Below are 13,878 nucleotides of genomic sequence, written 5' to 3' on the forward strand. Positions count from 1 at the left end.
ACACTAATATTTCTGGTGAAAAATTTGAAAATTACATCAACCTCAGGTCTAAGGAAACAAAATTTCCAGAAGCAGGTCATGTTTATGGTAATCCTTTAAAAAGGCAATTACTTTCTATTCTTAGCCAGCACTAAGGACTAGAGTAGTGATCTTTAAACATTTTTAGTCCCATATGTTCTGAAAGAATTTTTAAAATTCACTTGTAAACTGTGTACATTTAAAATTGATGTTTGAAGATTTTTCATCCTTCGTTTAAGTGTCTGCAAAATGGCCATTTATTTTGGCACATTAAAAATATTAACTATAATAGAAGCCTGGTGCATGAAGTTGTGCACCAGTGGGGACCCTAGGCCTGGCCTGTGGGATCAGGCTGAAACCATCTCTCTGACATCCCTTGAGGGGTCTCAGATTACGAGAGGGTGCAGGCCAGGCCGAGGGACCCCACCAGTGCATTATCGAGGCCTGGGAGGGACTCAGGAAGTTGGAGAGCTGGGGAGGGGTCGGGGGGGCTCCAGGGTGTGTCTGGCCCATCACATTCAGTCCTGATCAGCCAGACCACAGCAGCAAACTAACCTATCAGTTGGAGTATCTGCCCCCTGGTGGTGGGTGCACATCATAGTGAGTGGTTGAGTGGCCTTAGCATATCATTAGCATATTATGCTTTGATTGGCTAAATGGACAACTGGACAGCTGGACACTTAGCATATTAGGCTTTTATTATATGGGATACTTTTCAAGAGATATTAATCTTTTAAATATATCTAATGAAATTTGAATGTCACTGTGATTTAAAATTCACCTTATTTCATTTAAAAACTCACGTATATATTCTTTTATAATCATAAATTTTATAGAGGAGCAAAGCTATTGAACCATCACAGGACCGAGGGGAGAAGCCAGGTGCTTGTCCTTTTGTTCCTTTTCTTTTTGAACCCATATTTCCATTCCACTACTTCCACAGAAGTTTTTCCTAAAATGTTTATTTGCTTGAAAGTTTTACCAATCATTCTATCATACTTGTTTGCAACAACTATATGTGTGTGTGTGTGTGTTTGTGTGTGTGTGTTAAATTAAAGATGTATAAACTTAAGGATAAGTTTTCTTTCCTAGTCCATAAAATATTTGTTAAAATATATTCTTTTTTGACATTTAAAATATTTTTCAGCTTTATTGTGGTATAATTGAAAAACAAAATTGTATTTAAAGTGTACCTCACGGCGATCCACTCTAAAGATAGATTGCAAAATTAATAGTTAACTAACACATCCATCACCTCACATATTTATCTTTTTGGTGAGAAAATAAAAATATGTTATTATTTGGGTTGTCACAATTATGATTTCACACAATTGATCAAAAAAGTCTTTCACAAATGTTGATCAAAATCATTAGGTGTAAACATAATGTTTTTGAAATGTATTACTTGTTAATACTAGTCTGAATCAGAGTTCAGCATGAATTCTATTCTTTTTTGTTTGTTTGTTTTTAGGCTTAAGCACAGGAAAATGTTGTTATAGAGAACTATTAGAGACTTTTTTTTATGCTGTCACATACCTCCTGCAAATTCTAATTTGTGTGCCACAATTTACATAATTACCTAAACAACAATTCAAAGAATATACCAACTGATAGATCTATTAGTTTTTTCCCCCAATTTTAACAAAAAGCAAAGAATTGAAAATTGCCCAATTTGCAACAGTAATCTCTTGGAAATAGACTAAAATCACTACCAGAACATAACCAACAACCAATAATTATGTTCTTAACTCTTTCTCTTAAAGGCACCTAGATTAATCTCTTTTATATAAAATGTGCTGGGAATATTAAAATATTATTTAATTTCAGTATATTTGTTGATGTAATATTTTGGTAAATTTTTACAAAATCTTGTGATTTGAGTGTATTTTATCAAATTGTACAGCTGCAGATAGGGCTAAATTTTTTTTAAAGATGGCAAAACCAATAACTTATCATTTTTTTTAACTTTAAATTATTTTTCACTGTGAAAAAAAAATCAACCAAATCAAAATTATTTTGTTTTTTAAGAAATCTGTCTTAATTTTTTGATTCAAATATCCACATGACAACCACTTCTCTTCAGAATGCTGCAAAATGGCTGGGTATCAGCTCATGCCATTTCCTCACTTAACCCTTTAAAACAATGCAAGTTCACAACATCAATTTACTATTTACTGCTCTAATAGCAATATCCTAAGCTACATGGAAATTGGTACCCAAATATTTGATAATCCAATCTTTGTGAATAAAGCATTTCCAGATTGCTCATAGTGAAATGTGAGCAAGAAGGCCATCCCCTCTCATTCATACCACACACATCAGCTATATCCAAAGATATATTCATGTGCCATTCCCAACTACAACCCCAAATCCACTTGGATAAAGGCATTCCAAGCTTTGAACATTTCTTTACCAATGCTATTCTTAGTAAGTCTCAGCAAACTGAACGGCAAATATTTATCAGGAACTGGAAATAATTGGAAACATCAGTGACTCCATCCATTTGAAGATACATATTTTATCTTTAAATTTTTTTTTACCACAATCTGTTGAACAAGAATTTCCACAATTTTATAAACACTACAAGGAACCCATTTTTCTGAATAGGGAATAGATATTACTAAAGGATGAACCTGACAGTGAACTTGTGGACAGCACCAGGTATTAGAACCTATTCTAAAGTCTTCTCTGACTTCCCTGCTAATTTGTATATGGTTTCTAAGCCAAGTTTAATATCTGTGGGAAAGAGTGATCTTATTTATATTTTTATCAATATCCTCTGCTCATCTCCTAAAACTATTAATAATCAATCTGATCAGCCCTAGCCGGTTTTGCTCAATGGATAGAGCATGGGCTGGGGACTGAAGGGTCCCAGGTTTGATTCCAGCCAAGGACACATACCTGAGTTGTGGGCTCCATCCCCAGTACGGAGCGTGCAAGAGGCAGCCAATTAATGATTTTCTCACATCATTGATGTTTCCATCTCTCTCTCCCTCTCCCTTTTTCTCTAAAGTCAATAAAATATATTAAAAATAATCAACCTGATAAAACAATAAGAATGTAGAAATGTGTCAGAAGTTAAAGAAATCAAGGAAGTAAAGGGAAATGCCTCCAGCAATTTTGGTTGGAGAAGTTTATGTTCAATGCCATTGTAGAGGTATTGGTCCTGAGAAGGTAGCTAGAGAGAAGAGGGACTGAGCATTTTTTCCCCCTAATAAATTCTTTGGAATCTTAACATATATTTTAAAATATAAAATAACTTCAGTTACTGTAATAAATGTTTTTGTGTGAAAGCTTCATTGACTACGTTTAAAACACCCTCCCTCTTTCCTTGTGTTGGTTATAGGAAGTGAGGTCTAATGTGTGCATACCAAGTATAAGGCACAGACACCTCCACTCCCCTCACTCACAGCAGACATAGCTAATCAATCACGTCATGCTTCGCCACTAAAGAGCTAGAATTTGGGCGGCTTCAGGGATCCATTGCGCATCAGCTGGTGCTGGCATACAGGTTGAACCATTTCCTCTTGTTGGTGGCAGAGAAAAACCTAGGTCAGCATGTCCATCCTCCCCATTTACTAGCTAAGAAATCTTGGGAAAGGCCTTTCACCTGTTCCGCTGCCCTCACAGGACTGTTTCACGTTCAAGGACTCAATTCCTCCGAGCACGTTTGGTGAACCATGCAGTTGCAGTCACACACTTGAAGAAATGGGCTTCATTTGCTGTAGGGTGCACGCTGCCATCCTTCTAGTCGATTTCCGCCCTGGCTCTCCCCGTACATATTGAGTTGATCTATTTTATAAGTGTGGGTTGCTTTTATATTTTTTGGCTTTATTGGAACCGTGCACACCTGCACCCCTTTTGACAGTGATGTCTGATGCTATGTAGAAGACAATGCTGCTGGGGGAAGAGAGAGCGCCCAGCCTCACACCTGGCTTGTCATTTCGGTGTCTGGCAGCCCTTTCTGCTCCGCTGGAAGCTGTGTGATTAATAACCCCTCTTCCCAATTATGCGGATAACTCCTCTTCCTCTGGCTGTAGACAAGAAATACCTTATGTATGTGCGATGCAAATTGTGGGCTTTGTGAATGCTAATTTCAGAATCAGCTAGGCGCTGATTGGCAGAAAACTGAACCCCGGGGTGACAGGCGTGCCAGGGGTCAGGAGCCTGTGAAAGAAAGGCTTAGCGAAGGTGGAGAAAAGCCACTGGAGAGACTTGGAGTTAATCAAGAGCAATCGCTGGAGGAGCAGCGTTCTATGAAAGCAGATCTAAGCCAGCTATCCTGGAAGAGACAGCAGGTTCAAAGGCTGGTGTGAAAACAATGAGAAGAGTGAGAGTTTAGCTGACTTTACAAAAAAGCATGCTGGAACGCAGGATTACGCCACACAAACGTGCAAACTGTATTTTCTGCCTATCACATCCTTGAACAGTGCACCTGGTTTGAAGCCTTGGAACCTCACCCCGCTTTTGACTGTGACACCCTCAGAGTCAGGGATCCTGTCATTTGTTTTTCTGGGTACCGGCAGAGGCTGAGCACTCAGACTGTGTTCTCTGGACTGGCCTGAACGGAACGGTAGGTTGTCAGGGGGATGATTTAGGTAACACAAATCATTTCCTTTCTTAATCAGAACAGCAGAGTGATCAGAAGGAATATAGGAAACTGTAGCTGGAATCCATTAACTAGGCCGAGCAAATTGTTCAAGATAAGCTCCATTTTGATTAGCATTCTAAAACGAATGATGATCTGCTAAGTTTTCTGCACAACAGACACTTTCAGCCCAAGGCTGACTAGACAAAAGCAAGCCCAGAGACAGAAAGGTTGTTGAAGCATCTCCAAGCACTTGGCTTGGGTATGCTGTTACTAAATTGCTCTCAGGTGACCCACAGCTGGCATTGCAAAAGAAGATGCCCCCGAGACAGAAGAAGACTGGGGAAGGAGAGAGGTGAAAATGACACATCCTGGGATGGCTTGTTCAAATGATGTCTCCACTCTGTTGGGGGCAACGTAGACAGAATTCGGAGCCAGTAGCTTGAACCATCAGTTATATCTGCTCTTAGGGACACTCCATCCATCGTCTTTGTACTGTAGCCACTTTGCCTGCACAGATGGTTTTTACTTATGGTAAAAATACTTTTTCTTGGCGCAGTATGTCAACCTCAATATATGCTCCCATGTCCAAGTGTATTTTTTAGAAAATTACACGTCTGCCAAAATTTTACGTGCGGTTTAATAAATCTGTGAACTATACACACACGCATTATTTCAACTAACTCTCTAAAATATAACTATCCATGCATATAAACTCTGTCTTTATAGCATCCTTGACACATACATGGAAGCTTTCCAAAATGCTTGGGTACAGAACAAAAGGGACTTCCAGCTGAAGGAATATTTTATGTACAACCTCTCTCCAACACGTTTATGAAGGTGTTTTATCTGTCTCCTGAAACCAGAAACATCTTACTTATCCCATGTGAAAATGAATACTTCATTTGAATGGGTTTTAAGTAACGAAATGACTACTTCCGTCCCATCCAATCTAACTAATCTTTATTTCAAGATGATCAAAGTGAACGGTGTTAGGGTTCAAACATATTCCAGAAAGGTTTGCTTATTAAGAAGTGACTCAGTTTGGACTTTTCCAGGGAATTCAAACATATTAGCTGAGAACATAATTCAAAATGTGGACATGATTTATACTCAGTTATACTTAACTAAGTATTTCTAGTTCTCCCTTCTTCCTGGCCATTTTGTGACTGGGTGGGACTGTGAACAATGAGCCTCTCCTCCCAAAGAGGAGCCTTCTCTGGCTCCAGATCTAGCTTGCAACCTATGATGATGCATGGCGGCTGCTCCACCGCCTCCTTTCCTTAGTGATGGTAATGGTAGAACCTCCTGCTGACTCAGAAGAGTAAACTGTTGTGGTTTTTAGTCATAAGAGATTTGGAAAGTGCTGATTAGCACAGCATACTTAGCCTATTCAAATATATAGCCCTAACTGGTTTGGCTCAGTGGATAGAGCGTCGGCCTGCGGACTGAAGGGTCCCAGGTTTGATTCTGGTCAAAGATATGTACTTTGGTTGCGGGCACATCCCCAGTAGGAGGTGAGCAGGAGGCAGCTGATGGATGTTTCTCTCTCATCAATGTTTCTAGCTCTCTCTATCCCTCTCCCTTTCTCTCTGTAAAAAATAAATAATAATATATCGAAAAATTAAATTAATATATAATAACACATATACAAATGAAAATATATGTGTATTTTGTATATATGTATATGCCTCATTTTAAAAATCTATTAAGTGAATATACTAGCTATATAATTTGATTAGTTATATATATGCATGTATGTATTATCTATCTATCTATATACACACATCTATATGTTAGCTGTATAAATGAATATGCACATGCTCACATGGCTTTTTTAAATTCCAGAAGAATTTTATGTAAACTAATTGATACCATTCTACCCAGAACTCTGTCTTGTTAAGAATTGTGAGATAATTATCATTCATGAAATCCGAGAAAAATATGTGGATCAGCACCTATAGATATGTAATAAATAAATGGAGACATGTATAATACAGTTGACTTAAACTTTATAAACCCCACAAATTATTCATTTAGCCTTAGCAAAAGTTTTTCCTGAGAACAGTGCATGTTATTTATCTTATTTATCTCTTTGTCATAATGATACAATATAAAATAATATGCTTTAGGTAACATAGGTATGTGTTATGCAAGTATGTTCTACAAATACACAATAGAAAGGACTTAGGAGAGTTCTTTACCAGTATAATACTGTAAAAAGGGGAGCCTGATTGTCTGAGAACTAGAATTCAATTTTAAAAAAGCTGAATTGTTTTGAACGTGGGGGAGGGATGAAAGGTGATGGATGGTGTTTGGGGGAAATCTAGGAAGAAGATAGGGCAAATGGAGAAGTTGTTTTGGGTCTAACAGTACACAGAGAAAGAAGCCCAGGCTGAGAGGAAGAACACCTTCTAAAATCTTATAAATTTGGGTATGTAGCATTTTCATAGTGAAAACTCTCTGATCTTCCCTTCAGAATCTTTGGAACAGTCTACCAAAAGCCAAATAAACCTAAACTGGCTGGATTTCTTATGTGAAATGCTCAAGATGCCACATCTATTTACTGCTGAAAAGAATCAGCATACTCAGTCCAGGGCAAGACTTAACCTCAAAATCCCTATTAAAAGTGGCATTAATTGGGAAAAAGCAAATAGCCAGGTGTTTCCTGCATAGTCCATTTGTAGTGCACCGAGATCGCATAGAAATAAAACAAATTCCGGAAGCACTAAAAAGAATGGTTGTCTGTCAACACTTACTGCGAGGACAATCTGGAGGGAACTATGAGCCACTTCTATGTACTGGTACTCCAGAAAACACCCTGAGACCGTGATGTAGCGATGGTCTTCTGGGGCCCAGTCTGGGGCAGGTGTCACTGAGGTCACCGTACATCCTGGTCCATTCTCCATCCACCAAGATCGGTGCATTGAAATATTAAAAGTCAGGATAAGGTCTGTTTCCTGCAAGAAGGCAATTTATAAGGATGAGAATTACTTCATAAGTGTTAGCTAGCTTATTTGGACTGACTTGTTCTGAGTTTCCCATTTGGAAATGTGGGTTTTCTCCCTATCCTTAATGTATTTTGTAGGTAGAAAAAAATCATCTAAAGGAAAACTATCAGTACTCCCTGAAAATGATGTACCTATGAATTCTACTTATGAAAGTTAACCTGACTACGCTACAAAAAATTATTAAAATGATCAGTGACTTACATTACTTTTAAAACTGAAGAGTCCTTACCTCTTACAACTTGTAAGTATTACAAAGGTTGTAATTTTAACTCTTTTATTAAGTGAAGATCATCTTTTTTGTTCACTTTTTTAAAGATCATCTTATTTTAAATCTAGTTTCCTCTCCCTCAGAATATTCACCTTTTGCCCAATTTAAATATTAAAGTTGTACTTCAATTTAGCAAAAGTTAATATAACGTCACCAATACTAACATTTGTAAGACCTTTACTTAATAAAACCTAATACTACCCCTCTCCCCCCTGTCCATTCCTACTATTTTAGCAAATTTTCTCAGGGTCTTTTCAATCTTGTCTACTTGAACTATAAAATTAGCCATAACATTTCTTAAGAAATATAATTAGCAAACTCTTGCATGGCGGAGAAAATAAGTCAACAATTCATTAGACAAAGTTCAGCATGTACATGTTTAGCTATAAATGCAATGAAAGGCATAGATTTTGTACTTAGAAAGCTTATAATCACATATACAAAATGAACTATCAATAGCACATGGACCAATGTCTTCTAGAAAGAAAATGGGGAAAAGGAATGCATCAAATACAATTTACTACTCAACAAGTCAAAAAATTCATAATAAAATGAACAGTGTTAGAGTTCAAACATATTCTAGAAAGGTTTGTTTATTAAGAAGTGTACAAAAGTAAATGCAAATCTTCAACTATCAATCATTAATTAGATGATATAATCTTATATTCTCACTTACTTCTTGAAGACGTTTAAACAAAAGTCTGCGTGTACGTGCGTGTTGTGAACCCTGAGGACTAAGAAGGGCTCCTAGTGGCTACCTGGGCTCAAATAAAAACAAAAACATAGAGCAGAACCTAGCAGCCATTTCTGTCCCTCAGGTGAACCACACTTCGCAGAGCAGCTCTGCATCTCTGCACCACTAGACTGCCTTCCTCTGGGCCAACAAACTGCCGGCCTGTACTGTGTTTCTGTCCCTGGAACCAGCCCTTATAAAGTAGCTATTGTGTTCCTATTGTAACCAATAGGACTGAGGCTTTCCCCATCCAATCAGAGCTCTGCAGCTCTGACCAATCAGGGATCAGGAGCAGGGATTTCTGTCTATATAACCCAGTTCTCCTCTAAGAAGGAGAGCATACTTTCTATGGGACACTGAAGATTGTGTTTCCTGGCTGGACCACTGAAGAGCTCACCCACAGCAGTGATGGTTCACAGCCACTCTAACTAACTAGAGTGAGCTGTTAGCACTACATAAAGTTTCCTTCTTCACCACATCCCAAACTGGGGATTCCTGTTGGTATTAAATTGGCACCAATGACTATCAGTTAACAAGGTGTATCTTATTTTAACCACAAAATAGAAATTCTTGGTTGTAAAACAGACAATAAAAAGATCTCCTGGATGTCCACTATTAAATTCAATAGAAATTCCTGAGTGTGATCTGCTCCATGTGTAACCAATACATTATTTAATTCCCACATATTTATAATTTTGATTTCAAAATAGTAAGGGCTTTTGAGACAATTCACTAATCTCAACAGTACAAAACAAGGCATAAAATCACAAACCAAATCTTGTATATTCTGGGTAGATTTATATTGGAAAACACACCAAATGGACTCAGAAATGTAAGATTCAAAAACTTTCATATATTAATAAAAATTCCATAATTATTTGTTCAGATTAGTAAGGTGACAAAAAATTGTCGTGTCAATATATTTATTCATCTCTTTTAGTAAGCCTTCAAAAGTTCAGATTAAAGGACCCCATTTTTGGTCATGTCATTTTTCAAAATAACAGGGTCTGATGTGTCACATGAAAGTTGTTATTAGCACTAAAATGTGGTTTCTGAAGAGGGCTATATGTATTCAGGTCAACACAAGAAGCCTAATTGCTCAACAAATAATATGCATTTGATAAAAAAAAATTGACAAGTTAATGAGAAAATCATACTAATAACACCTCAGAATTTCAATAAAAAGTTAAAATTTACTTTCACAGGTTATGGCATTTGAAGAAGAGCACGCATACATATATCTGTTCTGATAGTAAGCAGTGGAGGCTGTACTGCAGAGTTTAGAAGGTGGAGGGTGAGAGTGAGAAGTTTTGAGTTGCCAGTTTTAAAAATCTGAAATATTTTCTTAGATTTTGGGTGTGGTCTACTACTTAGTTATTCTTTTGGAATAATACTATTGAAAATTGATACAGTCCCATTTTTAGGCTGCTTAGTTACTATCTAAAAGGATAGAAATTGCACTTCTATGTAAATGGCAATTAGGTTTTAGTCATCATCATAGTTACTAACAAATATTAATTATTCATATGCCATATGCAAAACACTCTACCAGATTGTAATGATGTGAACAGATAGAAAATGCTATCACTAATATCACAGGCTTAGTGTCTCTCTGGAGGACAAGATTCAAAGATAAAATGTAACCATATGAGAAAGCGTTGGTTAAATATGTAATGAGAGGTATGGCAATCTGTGCACAGGTCCTGGGAGGGCATGGCGCCTGTGAATGCAGGTGACACAGCCCCTGGAAATAGAAACTCTAGCTGGGGCCAAAAAAAGGGCCAGGCTTGTATAGGCTATCAGCCTGGGGAGGGGAAACATTTAAGTAGAATGGACCAAATAAAACAAATTGTAGAGCTAAGACTCCTTATATTATATAATACTAGATGCCTGATGCACAAAGATTCATGCAGAATGGGCCTTCCTTACCCTGGCTGCCAGCACAGTCTTTGCTCTGGCCTGGAGCTGCCTTCCTGCCTTCCCATGCTTCCCAAAGGCCCTGAGCAGCTGGGGTGGTGCAAAATGCCTGTGTCATCACCCTGGCAATGATGCAAATTGTCCCACCCTGTCCCCTGGGTGCCAGTGTATGCAAATTAACCCACCAGCTTTGGTGGGTTAATTTGCATACTCACTCCTGATTGGCTGGTGGGTGTCACGGAGGGACGGTCAATTTGCATCTTTCTCTTTTATTAATGTAGATTTATGGACCTATAAATAGCCTTTATTTTATGAGATGAGAGTTTGTAAGAAAGATGAGTATAAAATAGCATTGGAACGATAAGCTGGGGTTATACTGGGAGAGACCTAAATGTTAAATCAAACACCTATCTTATTGAAGGATGTTTGATCAGTGACAGGATACAGGCACGTCAACCAGGAAACAAGAGAAATTACAATAGACATAATCAAGTCTCCTGTAGTATGGCAGCAGACAGTGCAGGAAACATGAGGGGTCCAGGGCAGATGCTGAATTAAACAACAGTCATTATGGAAGTGATGACACAAATGCTGTAAGAGCTGAAGGCTTGACCTCTGTCACCCAGTCTCTTCTGCTGAGTTCTATAATGGTCCAGGGAGGCTCAGATGAAGATCAATGCTTTCAACCTTCTCAGAATAGGAATGGGAACAAGTGAGCATTCACCTTACCTTAAAACATACATCTGTTGATGACACTAGAGGAATGCCAAGAAAACACATTTAATCGAAAGAACCAACTTTTACCAACAACAATACTCCGGGAGGTTTAAATACTTACATTAAAAAAAAAGCTATATTATATGGTTATCAGGACTGAGAATTAATAGTTAGGAAATTCTCAGATTGAATGATGTTCTGTAATCAGCTAAGGAGGCAGGAGTTTGGAGAGTGAGGAAGGGTTACATTCCTATACAGGTAACATTTATCCAACCTGTTAAAGTGTACTTGTGGGAGTTAGGGAGGCACTCTAGGGAGTTAGGGAGGCAAAGAACATGTTAGCTATTTTAAGAGATGTTACTGCCATACACCAAAAATCACTTTTTTTCCAATAAACTCTTATTTATTTACAATCCATATACAATGGGCTAAAGTTTAAAGTATCACCAGAAAGCATTGTGTTATATTTCATTGCTAATATCTACATGTGGATATTAATTCATAGGAAACCCTGAAAAATTCTTAAAAAGCATCATCATTCATGGCTTATTTCTTGCTGGCGAACTTAATATTCTAATCCTAAATACAGCTGGCCTGTTTTTTTTTCTATCAACAAATTCATAGATCTATGCAAACCTGCTTAGACATATAAAAACCCCAATGCTAAATTTATCCTGGTATCGTATGAATCAGTGAAAGCAAATCATGTTGTTCAAGATGCCAGAAAGAAGGAGCTGAGAAAATATGGTTTTAAAAAGATAAGCAAAATCACAAGTACACTTTAACAGGTTGGATAAATGTTACCTGTATAGGAATGTAACCCAGAACATAAAGAAGTTCATATCTACCAGCTCTAAAATCCAAAGATGTGAGTCATGCTACTATATGATGAATTAATGAGAGGTAGATGGACCATAAAGAATACATTTGTGCCCTCCTTTCTTCTAGAATATTCAACTATGCGTAACTGAGATTTGGCTGATCATGGGTCATAAACTCAGTACGACACCATCACTAATATTGATTCCAGTGCCTTGTTTCTGTCATTAGTTATTCAAGAAAAGATTTAAGAAAATGGTGAACATTACAACCATTGCTCTAAATCAGATGAGAGAAGTCCGATGGTATATAGATTTCTAAAAGCCAGACTTCTTAAGTCAAAATGTGTCTCTTCCCATTAGGTAGAAAGGTTCACTGAACATTTAAAGTTCATTGACACTATGTTTTCATTGTTTCTAGCCTGAAGTGGGTTTCTCTGGTCTGTGTTTCCTCAAAAGGCCAGTGTGTCACTTTTCTAAATCTTATACTGACCGACTTCTTAGTTGAGACAAATGTTCTATATTTTTGCACAGTTGGTATGCACTGTCTGCATCCAGAATATTGTTGCTGAAGGTCGCTTTCTTATGAAATTCTCCCCAACACCTCCTATTGACATCCTGTATATCTCTCTCTGCATTAGAATGAATACTTTGGGCTACTCCTTCTAAGAAGCTTTCTCTGATTAACCCCATTCTTTATTTAGCATTATAATGTTATACCTAGCACTTCAAGAGCAATATTATCTTGGTCAATTGCTTTCTTTTTATGGATAAAAAGAAATGTTAAGCCCCAATATAGTCACCTTTCCTGCTCAAGAAATGTATATTAACTCTGAGCTGGTGAAGAAAGTCTGCATCTGGAATGTAAAAAAAAAAAAAAAAAAAAAAAAAAAAAAAGTTGTTTTAAGATGATCCTTGCAATGGTCTAAAAGAGAAAAATGAAAAGCAGGAAGGACTGGAAGGAGAGCTAATAAAAGGAAAATAAAATAAAAAAGAATTCAATAAAGAAGCCTCCATGCTATATTCAAGTTAATTGAACCTCCAGGCTCAAAAGTCCTTTTTTTCTTTCTTTTTTTTTTTTTTTAACTCCTAATGTTAGGACCCATCTGCTGAGTGGGATCTAAGTTTGGCAAAATGAGTCCGTTCTCCTCTCTTTCACACCCTCACAAGCAGATGCTCAAGGCAGAATTTTCTCAGCTGGTTACTATGATGAAAGATCAACTTCTCACCGACTTTATCGGTTTCCATTCCATTTATGGAACCCCCTTCAGGCAGCTTTTCCTGCTTATTTCTCACCTTCCTGTTTGTTCCCTCCCTGCAGGAATGTTTTCCATCTTGTGAGCCTTCCTTTCCTGTCTTAGGGCTTTGAAAAGTGATCTGCATTCACTCTAGGGAGTTAGGGAGGCAAAGAACATGTTAGCTATTTTAAGAGATGTTACTGCCATTTGAGCACTCACCGAAAGCCAACCGGGTCATTTGTTTTCAAAGTGCATTTATGTGGGTTTTTAATTGCCATGGAGGAACAGAGGATCAGATGATCCTGAAGGCTTGGAGACACTGAAGGAACACAGCAACGTCCTCCCGAATAGTCCCACACGTTTGTTACCAGTCATAAACTCACCTACATGTGCAACCCACCTCTGGTACTGATGTCATTTCAGAAACTCTGATTTAGACAGCATCTGGGCTTGCCACCGAAGACTTAAAAAAATATTTTATTGATTTTTTTAACAGAGAGGAAGGGAGAAGGATAGAGAGCTAAAAACATTGATGAGAAAGAAACATTGACCAACTGCCTCCTGCACACC

General features: G+C 37.7%; 1 protein-coding gene across 5 annotated transcripts in view; it reads right to left on the reverse strand.

Moving 5' to 3' along the window:
- The window catches only part of NKAIN2 (sodium/potassium transporting ATPase interacting 2), a gene marked incomplete at its 3' end in the record, with an annotated part of 734,130 nt that overhangs the window by 117,064 nt on the left and 603,188 nt on the right, over nucleotides 1-13,878 (reverse strand). For all 5 annotated transcript variants that reach the window (XM_084889671.1, XM_084889670.1, XM_084889673.1 and 2 more), the window contains one exon: nucleotides 7,366-7,566. In XM_084889671.1, coding sequence (XP_084745797.1) covers nucleotides 7,366-7,566 — 201 coding nt within the window. The remainder of the gene's footprint in view (nucleotides 1-7,365; nucleotides 7,567-13,878) is intronic.

This window comes from Pipistrellus hanaki, assembly GCF_964339955.1.
Source record: "Pipistrellus hanaki genome assembly, chromosome: 7".
Lineage (NCBI taxonomy): Eukaryota > Metazoa > Chordata > Mammalia > Chiroptera > Vespertilionidae > Pipistrellus > Pipistrellus hanaki.